The 25,004-nt window shown below is 34.3% G+C and overlaps 1 protein-coding gene across 3 annotated transcripts; it reads right to left on the minus strand.

Annotated features, from left to right (window-relative positions):
- Positions 1-611: 611 nt before the first annotated feature.
- Positions 612-23,643, minus strand: LOC138329090 (putative ammonium transporter 1). 3 transcript variants are annotated; one of them, XM_069275831.1, is made up of 13 exons: positions 23,485-23,643; positions 8,732-8,821; positions 8,198-8,434; positions 7,857-7,948; positions 7,519-7,650; positions 6,972-7,205; positions 6,051-6,189; positions 5,238-5,332; positions 4,965-5,091; positions 4,447-4,560; positions 4,043-4,096; positions 2,023-2,258; positions 612-935 (listed from the first exon to the last, which is right to left on the minus strand). In XM_069275831.1, the coding sequence occupies exons 1-13, from the start codon at positions 23,576-23,578 to the stop codon at positions 909-911; spliced, it is 1,671 nt and encodes a 556-aa protein (XP_069131932.1). In that variant the 5' UTR covers positions 23,579-23,643; the 3' UTR covers positions 612-908. The 3 variants fall into 3 exon arrangements, with proteins under 3 accessions (XP_069131932.1, XP_069131931.1, XP_069131933.1); XM_069275830.1 differs by lacking the exon at positions 23,485-23,643 and adding an exon at positions 16,147-16,366; XM_069275832.1 differs by lacking the exons at positions 4,043-4,096; positions 23,485-23,643 and adding an exon at positions 16,147-16,363.
- Positions 23,644-25,004: the final 1,361 nt, after the last annotated feature.

Raw genomic sequence — 25,004 nt, forward strand, 5'->3', positions numbered from 1 at the left:
TATATAAGGAAAGTATAGTAAGTGTATGAATATATAAGCTACATTCGGCGAGGTTTAAAAAGAAACAAGACAAGCCTTTCGCGATCAACCTTTTTCTGGATGAATTTTTTGTTTTTCAAACATAGATTTGCCTCAGAAAAATAGATCAATCAAGTCAGTGTGCGTGTGACGTTCTAAAATAGAACCGTTTTCTGTTAGCGTCGAATACAGTGAAATAATAGGAGGTGCATGTAGGTATATTCCGACAATTTCAATGCCGGTTGTAAGATAAAATGTGTACCATATGTGTATTTAAACAAAGTGTTGTTACCCGGTCTATTAATGTATTTGCGTCAATGCTTAAGATTTACACCCATTTTACATAGTGGAATCTTCCAAGTTACGAACGCTGACATGTAATTTAGCGATTCGTTTTTACTGCATGCAATCCACCGGCCATAAGTGACAATATTATTTTGGAAATTTTCCCGAAATAATAATAATAAAATTCTATTTTTTTTTCGATGAAATTCTATAGATTGTATCTTCTATATATTGCTCGGCTTGACTTTGATTGCGTCTAAATTGATAATTAACTTGTTGATTAAGTGTAAAATATCACAAGAAATACCTTTTTCATATATAACATTTAGTATTTAATTTCAAGACAACATTGGCAGTATATCATTTACAACTCATATAAAACGTTAATGATCTGGTATCTCCCTAGCTACTCTCTCTTCCTAAAGAGGATTATAAGTTCTAAGGGATATATGACATAAAGTACTAACAATTATTACTTAGTCTATCACATAACGTACAAACATTGATCGCTAAGCCTTAAACCTCACACAAAATAGTTTCATTTGTTACACCCGTGTCCACGTTGCCTTTTATTAGCCATTAAAAGTGTTTGTCGCTTTGAAAGTTTAGGATTTTGGCGTAATTTTGTTCTTCTGAAATTAAAAACATGTCATCGGTAAGGCAAATGCTTTCATATTCATTTGAATGACATATAATAAATGAAGTGTTGATTAATGAAGATGAATATGATTACTAGATACCACTCTCCATTAAGATAACTTTTTAATGATATAACTATGAAATTAGGCCTAAAACAATTGGTAGCCATGGCTTCCAAAGGGACAAAGTGAGTGTCGTCGACTCCTCCTTGGTGTTGATGCTAAAACATATCCTTACTGAAGTCCTAATGTTTAAATGTTGTGTTTTATTTGAAGTTATGAATAAAACGAGTAGGCGAATCTTAACACCACTAGACGTCTGTAGAAAGATTTCCCACATAGTATATATATATATATATATATATATATATATATATATATATAGAGAGAGAGAGAGAGAGAGAGAGAGAGAGAGAGAGAGATTGTCACATGACAATTGCTTAAACTAAATTATTATTAAATCCAGAAAGAGAAATAGTTATCATTGATATATCAAATAACACAAATGACATTAGTAAAGCTATTACATTTCATTAGATAACTGGGGTCGATGTGGTAAATAAATAAAGGAGGTACAGTAAAATCTCTATTCCGACACCTGGTGTTTCCTGTCAAATCTAACACCCTACCGTATTTTTATAAATTTCGGTATTAGTAACAACCTTGACAAAATAAATCAAGACAGCCCAAAAAATATCACAGAAAGACCTAAATGGGGCAATATCTTGTAAAATAAAACAATAAACAAACGTCCAATATATAAACTCCTTACCCTTTGGAGTGTTAAATGCATATACATAAAGAGTTTGGTATATGTAGACATTTGTAAGTTATAAAATGAAATGGTCGGAATGATTCACCAACGATATTATCCTTTTAACACTTGATAAATACACATATGATACACATACATGTATGTAGATACATCAGTTCTGTTTTCATTTGCACTGGAAATGACGTCATCAGCGTTCCCGAAAACATGCCATGCTATTCACCATTTTCTTTCTTTCTTCTTTCAACAGAAAAGTCTAGCTACATCTACAATGTTTCGGCTCTACCGAATCAACTAGAATTGGCATACCATGAATCGGTCCGAATTAGAAGTGTCATTGTTCTGTGTCGAGGATTCCGGTTCCGGTTCCGGCTCTTCCTTAACCGTTTCCGGTATTGGACTTCCGCTCATTCCATTCGATGTTGTCCTGTTTAGTATCCCTGGTGTTTTAAATACATGTCCGTTTTGTGTTAGTGCCCTTATTTCGGGATGTTCATATGGACCACTTCCAGACACACGTCTTTCGTAGGCCTTGTTATCGTACGCTACAAAATCAAATAAACAGTTGTAATGATGTTACTCTGATAGGATAAAGTATAAGGACACTAAAATATCAAAATAAATTATTTTTTAATAGTGAATTTTTTCTTTTTAGAAAAACTCTTTTCAAAAGAACGAAATTCACAAGAAAAGTATTTTGGTTCGGTGACCTCTAAGAAATTAATGTGATCCTTATTTATTTTAATATGTATTATTATTCAGATAAAACCAGATATTAACCTATAGTTATATGTACACAAATGATGCATTATGTCTTAAAGAAAACACGTGCAAACAGATGAATGTGTTGATAGAAACCGTCCAGAGCAAGGGAGACAACTCTAACTGTGTTATTCGTAAATGCTAGGATTTACAAGAAATTGTACACCTTCTTAACCATGTTTCACTATCACATCATTTAAACATAAAAGAATCACCATACTGAGTGTCTAAGTAACAATGCCTGGAAATTTTAAACTAATTTTACCTTTATCTTTAAGTGGCATAATTTAACCGAAACGGCTTTTAATTTTTAAAATGTACTGTTTCAAACGTAATTAGCTTACCGTTAATACCAAACATATTATCACTCCATGGACAGTTTTTTAGATAGATAAACTCAATGTTAATTTTCATGACTTGGGTCCTCTTATGCCTTCTGGCCTTGTCCTAATATTACAATATCACCGCGCGGTAATTGACATAAATACTGCCACAAGGCAAGGAATTTATAAATTTACTTTATATGCTAAGTTTGACATACATGTTGCTAGCAATGTTGAGCAAAATCTTAAATAGCTGCATTTCCTTATAAACGGTCGTCTAAACACGCATAGAAAGATGTTTGTTTGTTTGTTTGTTTGTTTGAGTTTTCCGGCCATCGACAACTAAGGTTATTTAGGACCAAACTACACGGCAGGCTCTAGTATTAGTATATAAACAAGGACTGTATCTAAAAGATCAGGATAGGAAAACGGCAAGTTAAAACTAAAACACAAATTGTAAATGTTGATTTGATAAAAAGAGTTGCATAGGATAAAATATTTTGGCTAAAACACATGAGAAAATTCATGCACAATGTTGATGAAACGATGAGTGTTACGTTGATATGATGATAAGATGAGAAAACGTTCAAATTTTGTTAAAAATGCCGATCTTTTTGAGATAGTTGAAAATACGATTATGTCTCACGACATGGAACAATGTGTACATGCCGGAGACATTTTAATACTTATCTCGTATGTGTTTAAAATCAATACAGTGCACTAAAATATGTTCAACAGTGAGAGGAGAATCACATGCAAAGCATGTAGGAGAATCCTCCCCTCTCAATAGATAGGAATGTGCAAATTAAGTGTGTCCAGTTCGGAGCCGAGAGAGAACAACTTCCTCTCTGAGGTCTCTCCGACCCGACCATTTAGGATTAAGTGTAGGTTGTATTTTAAACAGTTTATTGTTTGTTTCGGTAGACCACCTTTGTTTCCAATGGTGTTTAATGAATTACTGAATTGAAGGTTTGATGTCGGTATATAGAAAGAGGACGTTGAGCAAAATGAATACAAAGCAAAACCAGCACTACAGGCAATGAAACCATAAGGGAACTCTTGGAATCGAAAAAAATATGAAGGAAATAGATAAAAGCGCAAAGAGAGAAAATAATAATAATTAAAAAAATCATAAAAATATGGGAAAATATAGAGGAAAAAAAACAATAAAGTAATTGCTTCTAATAAAAGCGTTCAACAGAGTGTGCTAAATTTTCTTTCGCCCATAAACATTATTTACTTACAAAACACGTCTAAATCTGATTCAATTGTCTTATTGTGGTTATCGAAGCCGAAATCTAAATTCAAAAATAGAAATTGCTCTAATCATTTTATTTTTGCTACATTATAATTAGTCGTCATTTCATATTTGACCAATGTACACAACGTACTGGAATTTATCAATAGAAGAAAGAATTATCGGTTGTCATTAACAACATTGTTTATTTCCTGTTCAGTTTAATGATGCGATTTTTAAATTGTCCATGTGTTCATTATAAGTAAGCCTCTTTCAATATATAATTAACCACTTTTTACCTCCTGTTAAAATGTAACATCTTTTATCACTTTGATAGTACTAACAACGGAGAGCTTATGTTTGTATTATTGTTCGACATTTTCTGGATTGTTAATCTGCTTCAACACTTACATTGTACGACATTGGTGGGTTTATCCTGTACGACCTGCATGATGTGTTCCACGTGACCGTGACCATACGCCTCTGGTGGGTACGCTGGCTCACCGTGCTTCGGGATGTCGAGTCCTGTTACAGTAATTATAATACTAACTTAATGCACTGAAACAGTGGCTCAAAGTTGGAATAAAATTTGATACATGATTAGTAATTGAAATATTCATGATTTCTGGTATGATAATTTGGCGTCATCCTTTTTTTTTTTTTTTTTTTTCGGTCTTTGCAGTCTTTGGAAAAGTAGGTCAGCTGAAAGTCAAATGGTCGCTTCAGAAGACAAGGGAACGAGTCAAAAATTGTCATCCTTTGTTAAATTGCGTTTCTTTGATAAGTCATGATTATTTAAACACAACGTACAGAATCATAAACACTATGTGTTGTTGATCCAAAGGTTTAATTTGGATTTCCTGTTGAAATTGTATTCCGTTGATGATCATATTCTATCAATGACATGTACACATAACACAAATGTTTACCTTTTTCTTCTATATCCTGAGGAACACGAAGTAGCCCGAACAGCTTGAGGGAGCCAAATAACAGTAGGGAGAACACTAACGTCCAAGCTATAATGGCACCAAGTCCGCAAAACTGCCACAGTAGTTTCTGGAGCAGGGGAAAAGGCAATGATAAATTTTTCAACGCTACCAGTAAAACTCCTCAATGCATTTACTTGTCATCGAATGTACAAAAATGTTGGCAGAAATGCTTGCTTTTGATACTTTCTCACACTTTTGCCAAGTGGTACTTACATAGCCTGACCGCTGGTCCCAGTTCAGTAAGATGCCCTCTTCTCTGTCTAGGAATGCAATACTGATGACACCCCACAAACCGCCACCGAAATGTACTGAAAGAAAAAAAAGGGTCAGTATTACTTAGCAGGTAGGTACATTATTTCAATGTTTTATACTAGTACGGCAGTGTCAATGACGAATTCAAATTTAAAAGTTCATTTGAAACCTAAACAACATCAATAATGAAGTCAGAGGTTCGACATCTTATCTTATTAAAGAGTTCCAGAGTTCCACATTTTAGATCAACAGAGTAGGTTTAACCTTAATATTACAGAAAACATGATCTGATGAATTTTTGTATTTTAGGTCGGCAAATTTGCATAGATGGTATATTTCAAGCTCAAATGTCTAAAAAAAGTAGTTTAACACCCATTGTTCTTTACAAGATTTGACATTTGCATGAAAAATGCAAGAAAATAAAACCTGTTAGAAGAAATTACATTGGTTTTCCCAGAATTATGGACCTATCTTAAGAACAATCAATTGGTAGCTTTACTATTGCGTCTACTTTATTTTCTTCTTTATAGAAGTGCTGACATAGGGTTTATTCAAAGCGACACATGGTTAATTCCTTTAGCTCTCGTTGTATTGTTGTTAAAATTGAACTATTAAAGATAAATTCATGTATAGCATAACAAGATTAGCAAAAACGTTAAAATAAGTTTGACCAAAAGTCGATATAGCATATCAATGTTTGACTATCACGACGTAACCATGAAAATCAGGAATTCTGAATGAATTGAATCAAGTAACTTCACAGATACCACTAACCAGCTACTGCGTCCAGTGGATCATCTATCCGGAGTTTCCTCATCAGCCATGACCAGATTGTGTACGATATCGAGGCAAAAACTCCCACAATGCAAGCTCCCCATGGCTGCATCCGGTTACAGCCGGCACATGCAGCTACCTGTAAAATAAGTCTTCTTTGAGTTTTTATTCTTATTTTATCATGACCCCACTATATAGGGAAGTTTGATTTCGTTGAGTAACCATTTAACAACAGTTATCACGGAGAGCTCAGTCAACTGGGTATAAAGACAGTCGTGGGAAGATGATACACAAAGAACAATTTTGATCGGGGAACGAACATCCTCGATACTCCATGGGTTACTATCATTGTTGTTTTATCCACACCTGGAATATGTCACAGTAAAACGGTCACAGGGTACTACAGAGTCTTCTTTTAAATATTTACCGAGAGCGACGCTCAACTTCACAGTCATACAAGTCATGGCACTGCTTTGTTTACATGCAAAGACGGTATGATTGGTATATACATTTTTCTAGATATGGAGTTTTATTTCAAGGCATTTCATGGGTAGACAAATCCGCGGTTAGTCTATGGTAAGCGATTTCATTTTTAACATTTGCGATTGTCTATACAACGAACATTTAAATAAACAGTAATAAAAAGACGACGCCTTCAAGCGGCACTATATGTTAAAATTCCATTTAATGACATCCTTGAATACGAATGGTAAGTTGAACAAGTGAGCGTCCCAGTGATATTTCAAAATTAGATTCGTTATATTACGTAAGCTCCTATTGAATAATTGACTCAGTTTGCTTATGAATATTACTTTGATTGATATTAGAAGAATCGTTGCGACTTGCAATGCACGAATGCCCCTCGCTGTTACCAGTGTGGGCTCTTTGATGAGGCTGACAATAAGATATTACAAAACTTACCATGCCTGCAAGCGCCCCGTTGATAGTGACTAGAAGACTCCAGCTGTTGCCAAGGCCGGGAAGGATGCGGTTGATGAGCAAGGAACCAAAGGCAGCGAAGGATGCAGATATAATAGTATTGACAATAGATAGAGCGACAGCCTCGCCGTCACCAGGGTTACTGATAGCCAGCTGTGAGCCGCCATTAAACGCCAGGAAACCGAAAAACAGGATAAAACCTCCCAATGCAGCTATCTGTTTTATCAAAACAAATATATATCATAGTTCATCTCTCTCAATGTCATAGTTCATCTCTCTCAATATCATGGTTACATAATTATTGATAAACTTAAAAACGATATTCCACATTACATCTTTCTTAGGTAGGAGTTGATTGTGATGTCATGTGAGTGTCTACAAGTACAACGTCACATATTTTAGAGAAAACGACGTGAGTGTTTCGCTCATAAAATAATGACGTCACAATCGATATTATGTTAAGACAGAATGTGTTCAGTATACCAAATTATGAAATGGCCAAACTAAAGCTAACAGTAAAGTTACATACGGGTACTGAGTGCCCTCGAAGTTGAGCCACTTGACCCTTATGGAACCTCCCTATGCGGGGTCCTAGTAGAGCAGCCCCAACAAACGCCGCCACGCCTCCAAGAACATGCACAACACCACTTCCAGCAAAATCCTTGAATAAGTAACCAAATTAGTAGAGATAATGATTCAAATGTCATATTAAACTTATTAGAAGGGTCCTCATGAACCCTTTCATTATTGCGACAATGGCATCTATCTGTTTACATTACACACTGCAATGCGTTGAACTTAATGCAAGGTTATCACGACCGTTATATGATAATAGCATGAAATATTACTTTCTAAATTGATACTTACTTGATAAGCAACTGTACCAAAATCGTACTGGTAGCCTTCTGATAGCCAGCCTCCACCCCACGCCCAGTGCGTTACTACTGGGTAGATAAAAGCTGCAATAAAGACAAACACGTCTTAAATTCAAACTTCACTGTTATAAAATAGTAAACAAATGACCTATGAATCAATTTGCTGTTGTTGAATATTATGTATTGTGCATTTAATGTTACATTTTAAAATAATGTCTACAAAATTCTTTATTCAAATCAAGCTTTTACTTTCGTGTTATTCGAGTGGTGAACAAAGTCCAATCTTAAAATGATTCGATAAGGTCAATAGCTTGGGGTATCAGATTTATGTACCTGTGATACAGAAGCTGTAAGCGAAGTAGGCTATGAATTCACACCTCTCTGCCATAGCACCAGATACAATGGTGGCAGCAGTGGCTGCGAATGTGTACTGGAAGAAGAATTCGGCGAATCTGGAATCTGGAAGGTCAGACGAGGCGAAGAGACTGGCACCGATAAACTTGTTGGCTGAACCTCCATCTCCATAGGCAAATGCAAAGCCGAGGATCCAGTAGGACGCTCCGGAAACAACTGAGGGGAGAAAGATTCATATTGGGGAGTCATCTTTACAAATTTATCGTAACTTTTACAATAGACACAAACAATTAAAATAATGTTGTTTTTATTCTCAGCTTTTTGTGAAAATAATTTCAGGTTTAAGGGAGCATACCATTTTCATAAAGTTATGACATCACCTTCATATGATGACTGATAAATCGCATATACTTGTGTATGTTCAACAATGTCTTTTTATAAAACTAAAAATTATTATATTATCAGTATAATAAATATATTATACTTTTATCAAAACTAACGTTAAACACTTACATGAGTCCATAACATTCTTTATCAATATATTTGTTGTATTCTTGCTCCTCACCGCGCCAGCTTCCAGGAAAGCGAACCCACATTGCATAACTGTAACATAAAATGGTAATATGTATGTTTATATATGTTTTACGACCAAGACCAGTACATATATGTGAAGCGTTAACATATGACAAAGAACACAATAAAACAACAGACAAGTTGTATGTGCCAGTTGTGATCATTTTTGTTGTTTTTATAGGATATCAAAGAAATCTCCGGATTTATTTGGTTTGGTTAATTAGGTTAACGTCTTATCAACAGAAACAATCCTTGTATGGTTGAGCCTTGTTTGTTAATTCATTTCCGTTTAACACGAGGACTCCGTTTTATTTGAGGAAGCTATTCATCCCGACAACCATTTCACTATATATTCAAGTAAACTCGAAAACACGAATCATTGGAAGTTTAATTAAAAAACCCCATCTGTCGACTGCAAGTTTGCGTGTTTTTAATAAAAAAACCCCACCTAAACTCTAAATAATTACACGATACTAGAAAACAAATAAACGAATATTTTATTTCTTTTTGGTATATTGTAGAGTTGTGTGCCCTTGGTTATGAAAACTATTGATTGTTGCGTCATTAATTTCGGTGCCAAATGTTTCGTCATTTTCCCTGAAAGTTATGACGTTGCGCTCACAAGGGAATAACATAACAAACAAATGATGCACATTGTAATACTGCACGAATATCCCATAATTTAATGGTGTTTGGGGGATATATTAATGCATGGTAACTGATGGCGTAACTCACAAAAGGATACAAATAAGGAAAAAATACAAACAACTATAGATAATCCATGATTTTAAGTGCAATCTACTATATATAACATAAATATGTTATATGTTATAACATAAATCTGCAAATATTAAGCACTTCACTTAACTGATATGACACCAAAGTATATACTGTACAGAGCATAACCAACATTTTAGAGTGCACCACCCTTTAACACATAATTAAGGTAGATAGATGTTTATAATGACAGGTAATATGTCTTAAACGTATTCATCATTAACAATTAGTTGTTTTATCTGATGCAGCCACAAACAATGTATTAACTACTGGCACCAAACACCCAACTGTAGCGCGTTCACTTACCAGGTCTGCACAACACTATCTGATCACGTTTACATTTTTACAACTCTCCATTTGTCACGGTATGCTTAATTTATATGTATATTTAGGTTTTAATGCATCTAAAGACATAAAGGGCACTTTATAAAGAAACTTAATAACAATGTATGGAATCCATACCGTACCTAGTCAACATGTGTATAAATATATATAGCATGAAGGACGACTTATACTGAATATTATATCACTTTACCAAACTTTTCTGCTCCAAAATTTTGAAGATCTACAGTACAATGAATTAAGCCGTGCGGAATGGCCTTTCGGATCGCTCAAACCACAAGTCACATGAATAGTTCCAACCAATCGCGTTTATCAACTCAGTCAAACTCTGGACGGAGATTAGTAAACAGCCATAATCTATCTGAAGGCGGACTTACTTGTGTACTTTCAATCATAGTCAACATACGCATAACCCATTAACAGGGATATCAGAGGTGTCTGAGATTCACTTTCTACATTTGAACCTATATTCCTCATGCCATGCAGAGTATCCCAAATGTCAAATGATGTAATTCCTTGTTATCATGCTTCCAAATACATGTACAAGAAGACTTCCAAACATAACTATTACAATTCAAACACTTAACAATTCATGTAAGATGTGGAATGTTTGTCTCCGGATTGTCTTTCCCTTCCCATCCCTACCAACATCTACATACAACCATGTTCCTGGATACATTTTACGAAGCTGCACATTAGCTTTCGATGGTTACAGTTATATTATGAAGAGTGCATTAAAACAAATTTTAGATCTTTTTCATCAACATGTGTACGCCAACGTTCGGTACAAAGGTGTGACCAGGTCAATTCAACACGTCCATTTGAAATCAACATTGACGTGTTTGGTCCAAGAGAATGAACATTGTACCCGCAGAAATACATCCTACCTAAGATACAGATGGTCCTTGTTAAAAATATGGTCATTGACAATGAATGACTAGAACTACTGTAACTTTTTTTCGGTATTTCGTACAACTTTAAATGATGTTGATGCTAATTTTGGGTTCGATCAGATCGATGGCTAAAGATTGTTAAAATACATGTAAGTTAAAATACAACACAGAAAAGGTTAAAAAGACATAATGATGCATTTCATTAAAACGTGAAAATCGAACAACTGTTATTAACAATTGATAAAAATAAAATTATATTTAAAAAAAAAAACCAGATTCAATTGCAAGAAAAATTAAGAAAATATCACAACGCTTTGATATGGCGATAAAATAATATTTTGCTGAGATTGTGAACAAAATTGGATTTCTAATTTAATCAATTATAAAACGATTTGTAGTAAATGTGAAAACCAAGCAAACTTTTCATTGTTTCAATCCCCTTTATTTCGAGACGATTTACTTGTTATCTTCAGTTTCTTTTTATAAAGCTGTGTATAATGCATCGAACCTTCAAAATGTCATTTTACATAATTTGTTGTTTATTTTTTTCATGAAAATTGTTTTACAGAACCTTTTAAGAATCTCATTTTACGTAAATTGTTCTTAATATTTTTTCTTGAAAATTACCATACGATCTATTTGACAACTGGGGCATGTCTGAACTGAATGATACGTTATCCTCCTGATCTCAATAACATCATCAGATACCATCTTTACATCTTTTCTGGGACTTAAGTGAATGTTTATACGTCTGACTTGTAAATGACACAGAAAAGTAAATCTTGTGCTATCCCAGTACTCTTGCTATTTCGAGAAACAACATATAGTTTGCTTTCAATATATGTAAGTTAGAATATATGGTATGACAAATAGTAAATTGAAATAATTATATATATATACAAAAAAAGACATATTAATGTTTTTTATTCTGTATTTGCATATTACAGAGTTATCTGCACTTGTGGGTAGGTATTGATTGTGATTTTATGTGTTTGCGAGCGTAACGTCATATTTTTTTTTGAGAAAACGACGTGAATTGCGCTCACAAAATGATGACGTCACGATGGATAACTACCCGTTCTGTAATCTGTAATATGCAAAGACGGAATAGGTTAGTTCTGTGTTGTTTTTTAACGATAATCATAAATTGCACAAGAGTTGCACAATTAGGACCGGGGAATAAGGTTATCAACTGATACCAGAGGCTATCATCGTTTCTTTGAAAAAAGAATAATATAGGATTGACTGTTGTGCGGCCCACCTTTATGTTTTCTAATGAAGTGGAATTTGTTAACATTAAAAATTGAAGCAAGCAACAAAAGTGTGCAGCCACAGGAGGTAAGTACATGTTTACTACAAACAGATTCTCTATAAATATGTTACAGGTGTTGACAACGAGCCAATGATTGCTAACTCTCCAAAAAGCTTGATTCTTATTCTTGGTTCGTTATGTGAATTGCTTTATCGACTTCAAATCGACATTGTTTGAGGGCTGGTTTTTTTTCTATATCTGTTTATGTTTCATTATTCTTGTATTGATTAAAAGTAAAATACTTGTGGCTATATTGTTGTAGTATGTTAAAATTTTGCAACTTCTTATTGCAATTGCATGTATACTTTGCGTTTATCTCTGCCCAAATCATTAGACCTTAAGCATGCGGATAAAGTTTACATTTTAGGTATACGAAACTGGTTACATTGACCTATCATGGCACCTGTCAAATTCTGTGTGAGATTTCAGGTGACACTCAGTGGTATATCTATATTAGTCATGGGTCAATGTCAACATATTTCTCACCGAATAGGGATAAGCTTGAAAATAAAGGCAATTAATGAATTCAATAATGAAAGTTTCATTAAGAACATTGTTGTTTATGAAAACTTAAAAAACAACAGTTCCCTAAGTAAAGAACGTATTATTGCACCAGAGTTACCGACAACAAGATTTAATCTAATAACAATGTAATCACCAGCAATAATTATTTGATCATTTTTTACGATATGTTTTTTTTTCTTTGATACACATAAAATTAACTAAGACATATTACTGATATGTTGATAAGTTGATGATGAATACTTATCGTCCATGACCATCCGGGCGGTCGATGACCTATATCTATGACCGTATCGAATTAACCCATCATCTTACACTATATATGCCACACTTAGATCGAATTGAATCAATCTTTAATATCCTTTTCTCGTGTGATTAGCAGTATGTGTAGGAGGTTAGTGGCATCAATCATCACAGCGTAAACAAAGGCGCGTGCACGTGATCTCGCTTAATTTGGCGTCCTCAATCATTCATCAACAATAGTTAAAACAACAATCTTACTTCACTATCTTCGACCTTTTTCGTTTCTTTCTAGACAGTAAATTCATCAGTCGTCTACCTATCCTAACTTTTATAAAATCAACAATTTATCCATCACTCTGGACACAAAAATCTAGGCATCACTCATTCCAATGCACATTCCTTCAACTCCTTTCGTTCCTCTTGAAACGCATCCACTCTCCTGTTACCAACAAAATTAAATCAACAATTCAAATCATCACATTCATTCTTCCTCTTTCTTGGAATATAAAACATCAATTTGTACTCTTTTTTTCTTCGCAAATGTCAATTTCATACCCAAAATGTTTTACTGCAATCAACCTTTACGAATTTCAAGCATAGGTCAGTCCAGTTTCCTCATAAAACAGACCTAAAATATTGAAACTCCGCACCAAGGCACCGTCATAATATGCATGTACCGTAGGTCAGTCACGGGGAAAATGAATTTCCTGTATTTATTTGTTAATAGGATAGTTTCCATTCAATCATCTTTTAAAAGTTATATTCCTGACAAGAAGTATTAAGTTATTAATGCACATTTTGACAGCTAAACATTAACACATGTTTTTGATAAACCATGTTAAACAAGGTGTGACATATTAAGCGGTAACCTTTTCAAATACCACATGATATCCATTTGAATATTAAATCCGTGGTTTCATAACAGCTAGTTTACATTCCGGTTTCTCTGTACTTATTTTCCCACTCAGCAAAGTTCTATTAACTCGAGAATGGACCGCTCTTTACAGATCCCGGATCTCCTTTCTATTACCTACGGGAGATATTAAATGTTTTAATTATCTTTGTACATTTTTCGTGACAGCTAAAGTGACGTATGTTGTAAGGAAACTCCCTAGACAATCCATCAGTTTTACTCAACCTTAGTCATATCCTGGAATGTACAGCAACTTATGGGTTCTGGAATTCTGGATTTCTTATAGAGAATTTTAAGTTGGCGGGTTTCCCTTGGTTAAACCCATATCCTGGAATGTATATGTAAAGCAAATTCATTTCTTATAGAGAATTTTAAGTTGACAGGTTTTCTAAGGGCTTTCTAAGTTAAAACCATATGCTGGACTCAGGGCTAAGAATAGACGATCTCAATAAACGGACAAATTTGGTGGATATTTATGGAAAGAGAAATGGTCTTACATCATTTTCTTATCTATGATGTCATTATATTCATGTGGAGTATGTTTAAACAGTGTCTAAAAAAACGCCCTAACGTCAATTAAAGTTAATGTAGCAGTGAATATCAAATTCAGCAGCAGGTCACTTTTAAAAATAGAGAGTCTTCTTCATGAACTATAAAACCGAAATGAAGGGAGTTTTCATTACAACATCGATATATAACTGGGATGTGCTACCATACTATAAAAATCGTAAAACGCGTTTACAATGTACATATTACGAATTAACATCATTCCAAAGCCTTATTATATTTAGCACGGACTCTCCTGCCCTATATGTATGAGGTACTATGTATATCTGTGTCTGTTCTAGTTTGCACAAGTTTTTATTATAACCAAATACGATACAGCATATAGGCAGCAGTTCTAGGAGACTGCGTTATGTTCTTGTGTCTCCTTGTGGTTGAGGAACTAGTTGACAGTATATTGTTATTTCACTGCATTATACTGCCTGAGATATTCGGACTTCACATAAGTTACAAATATAGTGAGTAACGTTTTGACACAAGTCGCTGCATTCTGTTTCGGGAAATCAGGGCCAGCTGATCACATTAAACTTATAAACAGTCGTCAAACCAGTCGTCCCACTGTTTCGGGTCATGAGACAGTAATGTATTGATAGGCGGAAATATATTTTTTCTCAGATGAGACAAAATAAGGCATGATTTTAATATAGAAAAGAAATTAATTGAATGAATTTACTTATATTCTAAACCTGAAGCAGGCATGTGTTAATTTATCAATCTGATGTCAGCTCATTGAACGCATCTTTCGGGTTTATAATTGTCAACAAATAAGTTTGACGATTTATTGCATCTGCAATTGAATTTGTTCTAGATTCCTGTTTATAACTAAAGCAACAAGACGTAAACAACAAAGCAAGAAGACAACGGATACAAAACAACACAAAAGCAAACAAATCAACAATACAAAAGCAACAAAGCATCAATAAACAAACAAAAAATATTTGATTGCTATCGATAAGATAACTATAGAAATATAAACGTTTAAACAAATATATTCCGACGCTGACTATTTAACCCTGAACGCAGTGATGAAGAAAATGTGGTCAAAAAGCTTACAACTTAAATGGAACGAGAATCATGTATATCAGGTATATATATATATAAATACAATGTATAATGGTATGCAAGACATGCATGTTTTACACGTATTGCTGCGTAAACGCCGGGGGCAATTTATAGTACGTAAATTGTGGTAGGCCTCCTACAGTTAAACCAGCCTGATCAATCATAAAAAACGTATCGCTAAATCATCACTTACCTATCTAACATGATTCACGTGCAATAAAAGCTGATTTTAAACAAAAGTGATGTTAAAATGTCTTCTGGGCGATTGCCTAAGAACGTTTAAATTTTGTTTGACATTAGTGTCAAAATTAGTTTTTCATCAAATTGTACTGATACGTATTTTTTACAGATACGCACCTTGATTTGGGACAACCCGCACGATCTTCTTTTTCCTTATTTTGCATGATTATGTAGATCTTCAATGTATGTGATATATTCATTGTACTTGCGCACTTTTTAACATTATTATTAGAAACAAGTAGAAAGGAAAGGGGATTATCAAACCGGCATCATGTGTTCGTTTTAAAGATAGAAGATTTATAACTGTATTGTTTATCAAAATCGACCATTTTCACAATTATCAATCTTACTGTATTAAAACGTAATAAAAGTGTATAATCAAATAAAATATTTCTCACTCGTTACATTGGTATTATACACGGAAATCAATTTTAAAATTAGACGAAACTTTTAAAATAATATGTTTAATTGATAAATGTATACTTACATATCACACACATTCCCATGACACAAAGGAAAAATATATCGACATTGGTTCTGATCTGATCAATTTGTGTTTGTAAAACTGTTAGAGATGCCATATCCATAGAAATATTCGCCATTTTAGTGTCTCCTTATTCCAATGATAGATGATCAGTGTCTCGTTAAGTATGTGACTTCACCTGCCAGTTACACAAAGTTTATATCTACACACACGTGGCTACACTTTAACAAACAATACTGAAGCACACACACGAATGTTTTAGGTAGATATATTTGCATTTCAATCACGTGACTGGATATCAATGTATTAGTCACAATTTACATGTAGAACCCTGAAGGTGCGCGTGCGCTGTTTGATTTCAAAGATTGACAGTGCACTGTAACTCATGCGTATCCAATATAGGTATGTGTCTATTTAATAATTGTCCATCTCGGTCCACTCCGGAATCTTTTCAATCCAATCAATTCTAGCCCATACATAAGTAATTCGCACCTGTATCACACAGAGGAGCGATTGATTTTTGTTGTTTAATTATTTATAACGCGATGAGTAACATTAATTAACGGACGCGTCGTGTAGATTTGTGATGAAGCACTGATATCAGCATAGCAATCTTAGTGAGTAACACAAGGAAACTATCTGGGATTTCACAGAAAAACACATTAAGAAGTAGCTATTTCTCATCCAACTCTGTAATGTACCATAAAAATAATGTGTTAGGAACAGTTATGGCGTCATTGTATGGAGAAGATACACATTATATTAAAACTGAATGAAAAGATAGTTTTAAGATTTAGATTTTAAAGTTTTTGGTTAAAAATGTCTTCTTAAGTATATCTATATATCAATGTGACAAAAACTAAATTCTGGAAGTCATCGTATACATCCTCATATAACCATCTTCAAAGAGGATTCCTTTACTCCAGTCTTAACAAGGATTTTGGTTTACAATACTATTAAAGACATGCAATTTTAAATAATCGCCCCAAAGAAATTCCCGAAACGTGAATCTCTGCTCACAATCTAATAAGTAAAGGGTCAAAATATACCAAAATATTTAAGAATATACAAATTTTAATAATGGTGAAGAAAAAACACAAATATGTATAAACGGATACAACTTTTTAATGTAATAAATGTAAAAAAAATTTGTAAACTTAGCAAAATAGATCAATTAATTAGCTAAACTCTTCTGAATGTATTGTCAACCTTCATGTTTTTTATTTTATGGTATAACATTTGAATGTCATGTAATAATATATGTGTACCAACTGATGAGTCAGCAGATTAAACAGAAGGCCCATGGGCCTTAAAGTTGTATGGTCTATCACTTTCGCTCTTTTTGTCATAGTGAAAACTGTTTAAGTGTTATACACATTTTTCCCCGTCTGTCCGAGGTTTAAACATTCTACTTTTACCACTTTTTATAAAGTTGCAGCACTGGAAGTATTTTTAATTATAGAAGTAAAAAATCTTTTTAACGTGTACACGTCAAAAATAAGCTCGAAAGATGCCGAATCATTCCGAACTCTTCCGAACATCGTCGCGACAATCTCGAAGTAACACGAAAGTTGTGAAACCAAATGTCAACAATTTTTTTCATAAACAAAACATGCGGTCGACCTCAGCAGACTGGATCTACAAAGAAAATAATGCTTGCACATTACAATATTTGATACACACAATATTGAATTACGGCAATGTGTGAATTAGATGTTTCAAATACTCGCTCTCAGTCTGTGGACATATACCAGCACGATTTGCTCATATTAGCCAGAAGGAAAACGTAAACAAACACATGTGCGCTTACTCTAGTTACCTGGATCACCACGTGCAGGACGTGTGGACATAAATCACGTGGTACGATTCGGAATGCCGACAAAAGCCGAAGGTACTGAACATGGCGGTGATTGAAGGCGCTGTATTCAAAACCAGGAATATATGATCCCTAGATTTCGGAGCTCTTATAGGCCGACATATTCTTTTGGGGAGCTTAATCAATGAGTTCCATGAGCATGTTGAAATATCAAATGTTTAAGCAATATATCGTTACAGTGAAAATTACCAGAAATACAACTTTAATGGTCACCTGACTATTACCAACTTCGCTAGCCAAGGGTATTAGTCCGATTCTCTTTCTATTACCCTTGGCTTATCTGACTTCAGAATGGGTGGTCCCGCACTGCGCCACCTGCTGGATCACCGCAGTTGCGCCCCTTCCATTTACGTAATAAGCAACAAATTAAAAAGCTCGTATCATTGTTGTATGGTTGAAAAAATGGCAGCGCCCTATGAAACACGCGTGTTGTTTGCGACAGATTCAAAATACCAAAGATGAACATGTGTGTGAGTCATTTGTTTATTAGTGAGTTCGGACACCAGTTTTTTGCGTTTCAAGCAGAAGTTCCAATTTTGTAACGAGATCGTAGTATATCTTTTAATTGTTTAATTTGTGAAACATAAACCATGCACGTACTTTCCAATCTGTTTGGAGAGCAACGTCTCCAAGACGTTCATTTAGCTGGTATAAAACATCTAATTGATTAAATAGATAATAATATAAATTCGCTAGGAGTTGATGTTGACAGACATGCCTGATGCCTCATTATACAAATGTAGGTCACTATTTATACTACCCCTTCAGTTCAGTTTTGTTGACAAATCAAAGCTGCGTTTTCATTGGTCGCCTGAACCTAGCCGCATCCAATCACAATTTGAAAGCAAAAACACCTGTTCTGAAGTGAGATATGCCAAGGGTAATAGAAAGAGAATCGGACTAATACCCTTGGCTAGCGAAGCTGGACTATTACATGATACATGTATACAGTATACAGTAGTGGCTAACATTTAAGGCAGTACAAGGAATCCCTTACTTGAAGCTGTAATTTATATATTTAATGAATTTGACCTTTAAAGTAGGTCAAAGTCATTCATTTTAACAAACTTGGTATCCCTTCACACTAGTATGCTACAGACCCAAAAACAGTAGTCTAAACCTCTGAATCATTGCCAAGAAACGTTTTAAATATTTGACCACTGTGACTTAAATTGAAGATCAAGGTCATTTAATTGAAGAAACTTGGTAGTCCTTCATCTCAGCATTTTACAGATCCAATATGAGTTCTCTATGGCCCTTATATATTCAAAAGAAATTGTTTAAAGCGACGCATTGGCGGAATGTTTCGTCGCATTGTCGCACTATCGCTATTCAACCCCGTGAACTTGAATGACGGTTAAGGTCATTTATTTGAACAAACTTCGTAGCCCTTCATCCCAGCATCCTACAGATCAAATATCAGTGGTTCTAAAAAGTTACATTCGAATGGTTTGTGTTGTTCTAGACAACACTGTATTTATGCGGTTCGTTATTAGGCTACCAAGCATAGTAAGCCATTTTTAGCATTGCGCAAACTGACCACAGTGAACATGTACGTGCATTGAGATGGTTTATTCGTAAGGAAAATGTCGAATAGATCAATGTGACTTCCGGTTCTTGAAAATACCTGCACGCTCTCGGGAAAGTGAAATTACTTTTAAGGATTCGAACCATAGAAAAACAAATAGGATCTATAAAAGACATAAATGTAGCATTCGACGATAATTTTAATTCAAACATGTGTTGGTTACCTGTAATTAATACAGGTAAATCACATCTGTGTGGTCTCTATCACCAGATAATCGTCAGATTTAAACATCAAACGCTCTTGTTTACTGTGGTAGGAAATCAATAATCAATTTATACCATCATCTGTTCTCACAAAACACAAATACGACAAAGACGTTTTACTGTTTATTGGCTCCTCCTATGAGAATCAATGAATAAAACCGAAGGAATAGAAAATTTACAATAGTACTTCGATACAATACATGAAAGTCGAACTTCTATGAGTCGAATGTGTAGAACATACCATTCGGTCCAAATTTTTGTCTTATATAGTTCTTGTTAAACCACATATCAGTCGAAGTTTTATTAGTTGAAGCATGCTTTGTACTCATTTCTCTATTTTTATGGCGTCTGATTTCTGCATTGTCGGATTGGCGGAGGCGCCAACGCGACAAAGTGACTGTGTAACTTTATCGCATTGTGCAATATGGCGCCCACGCCAATGCGACAATGTGAGGAGTGGCAATGCGATAATGCGACAAGCAACAATGCGGGAAGTGTTAAAAATACTTCATCAATGCGAAAGAATAATGCGACAGTGCAACAAAACACTCCTGTTGCTTTGTCACATTGGCGGGATATTTCTGTCGCATTGGCGGAGTGTTTCGTCGCATTGTCGCATTGTCGCTTCGCGCATTGTCGTATCACGCCATGCACTGTTGCATTTTCGCTCCGCTCATTGATGGGCATGTGCATGTACCGGAACGCTAAAAAATATTACATGTAATTTGAATGTGAGAGATTTTGACATACTTTATATTGTTAATTTTCAATACATGCCGTTATGTATTGATGTATTTTTCATAATTTCACATTAAACTTCTTTTGTTCTTAAGAATTTTATTTAATTGCTATTTTATAATCTGAATAAGAAAAACTGTAAAATCATGCATGGGATGTAATTTACTTAATCATGTAGTTATGTAACTGACTCCATACGAATTCGATTAATTAAATTACAAATGTAAACATTACATTTCAAAATAGCATTACTATTACATGTATTTTGTAATGTACATTGTAACTAATAATTTAAATAAATATTACTTTGTCCATGCATTTAAGAAAAGGTAAAAAGCTAAGTTCATTTGTCTGAAAACATAATAGATTGTTTGGTATGAATCACTCTCCGTCTCTTATATCTCACATGTTGTTATTTACACGTATGGACTGTAAGGTCTACAGAATGAATAAATGAATGAAAGAACGAACGAACGAACGAATGAATGAATGAATGAATGAATGAATAAGACCAAATTAGATATTTCCCTACGCCGCTGGCCTCGGTGGCTGATGTATTGATAAAGGAACAAAAGAATTGGTCGACATTCCTTATGTACATGTAAATTAAAGCAAAACATTGTGGTTATATCCCAAACCTGGTAGCCCTAATTAATGACCCTGACTGATAATAGGACACATCACAATCGACAACACGGGGGTGTCTAATTACGTCTTTTAGTTATGAAAATGTTGTCAAACGGCACAGAAATAGGTATTGCGTAACACATATATCGTTGGTTATTGCGGTTTCACCTTCGCCTACCGAGCGATACCCACATACAAGGAGTGTAATATATTAATGGATTATCTTGCCTTGACATGTGAAGATGTCGCGGTTTTAGCGATAATTTTATAAATGGAAACATTATGCATTTTTATAATTCTCAGTGTTGTCGAAATAATGCCTATATTTGTATGTTCCATTTAAATGTTTTATTTCAGCTCTACATAAAAAGTTACAACGTGAAAGTGTCCTTTTTATTTCGGTCATTAACTCCCCAGATTTTACAATACTTAGAGGAATATAGAAACAGGAAGTTCTCGCTGTAACTATAACAACACCATATACGGATTGTGATGTTATTTTAAACGTATTCCATGCACACTTTACAGTAACTTTATATATATACAAGATATAGAATGTGTTGCCACCAGTTGATCAGTCGTGAAATATCCACATGTTCAAGATGCATCAGACATTGTGATCGAGAAATTCTGGGTCTAGCAGTCTCTATGTATCGAGTGGCATACTCGAGTAATTATTGATGAATACTAAGGCTTACACTGTGTTGTAAACCATTTGACGCAGCGAATATTTTCTATTTTAAGTAAACGTTGAGTACCAATAAAAAGGGTAGTTCTATACCCCGAGCTGAAGATATTGGGTATTTTCCGTCACGAGTAACGACTACGCTTGGGTTAACACACGCACTGAACACGGATCCGGAGTGTAGTCTTAGTCAAGCAGTAATTATTTCGTAGGCGAAATTTTACCTTTTTTCTGGGTTAAAATCTATTTTTATAAAATGCTATGCAAATGAAAAAAAATATCATGCTTTTCGGTGTGACCACCTCAAAAAGTATTCTAAATTTTAGTTTCTATTTTTAGTTTCTGTCTGTATACAGGTTTTTCTGGGTCTAAAGCAATGGTTTAAAGTCCACGTAATTCAGCCATCCTTCATGCTAATATTTTATTGAAATTATCCACACGTAAGACACGTGAAACAACAACTGCTAAAAATAACTTTGACTGGCATTCACATTTCACACATTACTATGTAACATATTGGGGACAAAATCTGTGGTCAATACAAGTACACCCTAGGTATAGTGTAAGTACTCCTATCTAACGTTACTCCAGGCTATCACCTAAAGCTAAGGTCTACCGGAACAAAGCAGGAGGTTTATACATTACTTTAGGTCTTTACTAACAGTAGTTACAATACATTCACGTAATATCTCGTCAACCAGTTCTCGGACACATGTACGGCTTTATTCTCTTTGGCGGTTTATAAGGCGATAATTTCGTTCGAACAATTCTGAATGGTATTTAAGAGAAATCCTGTTTTCCCAGTTTCTGTTGTTTGATTGTGCCCGACGGTGACTTGGTACTGCCACTCATGGCACAGAAATTATATCAGACACAGAAATAGATTAATACAATTTTACTATATCAGATATATAAATCAATTAATACAATTTTGCTATGTATAAGATATTTAGTATTAACAGTAAGGATAATCAAAATTAAAATCGCGAATTTATATCAAAACAACACGAGTTTCGATATAATATTAGGTCATTATCTAAATCAATTTGTCATGAGTATATTAATTCTCATTGTTAACAAAACAAACGTTTTCATTTTCCTTTCTCGATACTGGAGTCAGAAACCATTTGAAGATAACAATGTCAAAATAAAGCATTTTTCCTGGAGTATGATTAGTTACCTATTGTGTATAAAAAATGTGCTTAATTGTGCGCCCTATACATCGGATTTATACTTGATTTCGTTCTAGAATTAGCTACATGTACATGCTTTTTGACCTCCTGAACCCATTGCCTGTCCGTCACTTCCCTCACATTTAACACATGCATTTACCTACCGCCTAGCATCATTTGGAAATTGTTACTCTATAGCAAAAGTAGCACAAAACTCCATCGTTACTTGCGATGAAATGTATTCATACGTATTTTTTCATTGTGATTTTTTTTTTCATTACTAATTATCATAACCCAACTGAAAAGTAACTCAATTTGGTTCAGCACCTATATAATAATTATATATAACTTTTTTTGCATTCACAGCAATGACTATTACCTACATCTAGGAACATATTTTCCCCATTTTAATAGAAAATGAAAAAAAAAAAATAGAATTGAAATCGACTTACAGAAAACAAGCATGCCCATGAGCAACAGGAAAAAGTTGTCTAGATTAGCTGATAGTGACGTCATCGCCTCGATGGTGCTGTTGAGGTCCGCCATGACGATGTTTCTGTGCTGCCCTCCGCTGCCAAAATGAATCGGGTACGTTATCTGAAGCACTCAAATATCTGGGCCGACTCGCTAATTACATGCGTACGTAGATTACCCGTACATTGGGCTATGTTAAGTTCGTCAAGCGTTACTGGGTACACAGGTATCCAATAGAAATTGAATTCGTTTATTTACCTAAAGTATACACGTGTTTCTCTTGAGCGAAACTGCTAGTTGTTTATTTCTTAATGTATAGTAACAATGATGGATGTGTTACATAAATTAAACAATTACATACATTCTCTTTATTATGAAGGTTTCTGTTTAGGATTTTTCTTCTAAACTAAGTTTGCATTCTTACGACTGGTTAAATATTGAGTTTAGATGACGTTCTAGATTACGTTCTGGATTACGTTCTTGTGTTGTGGTTTGGTGTTTTGATCTTTAGAAAGATGTCCCCATTACAAAGAAAACAACATATTTAGGATACACTGCCACAGGGATTCATTACTTACTTGATGTTCGATTTTTATTTCATTTCCCATTACTTTATTTTCTTAGTTTTACTACATTAGCAAGTAATATGCCAGTAAATCTAAAAAACGTTACCTGAAACTCACCTTAATCTAAAATCACATGAAAAATGAAGTGTAGTGCATTATAACATAGAGGAAAGTTCTTGTCAAACTGTTCATCTGAATTTCAGATCGAATCCAGCTCGAATTGTTTACACTGAAAATAAACTTTTTTTTTTTTTTTTGGGGGGGGGGGTTGACCTGGGTTTATCAGAAATCAGTTTTGTATATGTTACGTATCATATTGTACTTTAAAGAAAACGCTATCTACAGAGGCAAAATGTCTTCAGGTGAATTCAGGTAAACTCATATGAATTTCTGGTCATTTTCATGTAAATTTCAGGTCATTTCTAAGTAAAAGTTTTAGGTCAAATTGGCCTGAAGATATTTACCTGTGTTATACTTCATATCATGTATAATGTGACTACCAATTTATCATCATACTACCATTGCAGATTTGGATTTTACCTCCATATGCAATGCGACAGTTTTTTCCAATGAATCGAAGAGCGCTTACTCTTATTGAGCCCTTGGTCCTATTATCTTAAAGTTAGGCCAAAAAATGTACGTTATTATGAACCATTCTTTGATTATTACAAATATTACATACTGATTGGTAGCATACAAACTGTTCATACGAGATATCGGGGAATGGATGGAAATTAAATGCGTTTTTAGGAATATCATTTATAATCAGGATGTGTGTGTATGATGTAGTCAATATGTAAATAAATATCAAACTTATTATGCTTGTAATGTATCCTGATTTGTCGGCAAATTTTGAATCAGGGATGTACTCTTCATCTTACTCATTTATTCCGGACATAGCTAATCTGTGTGCATATTAATTTGTCGATACT

This window comes from Argopecten irradians, chromosome 8 (assembly GCF_041381155.1).
Source record: "Argopecten irradians isolate NY chromosome 8, Ai_NY, whole genome shotgun sequence".
Taxonomy (NCBI): Eukaryota; Metazoa; Mollusca; class Bivalvia; order Pectinida; family Pectinidae; genus Argopecten; species Argopecten irradians.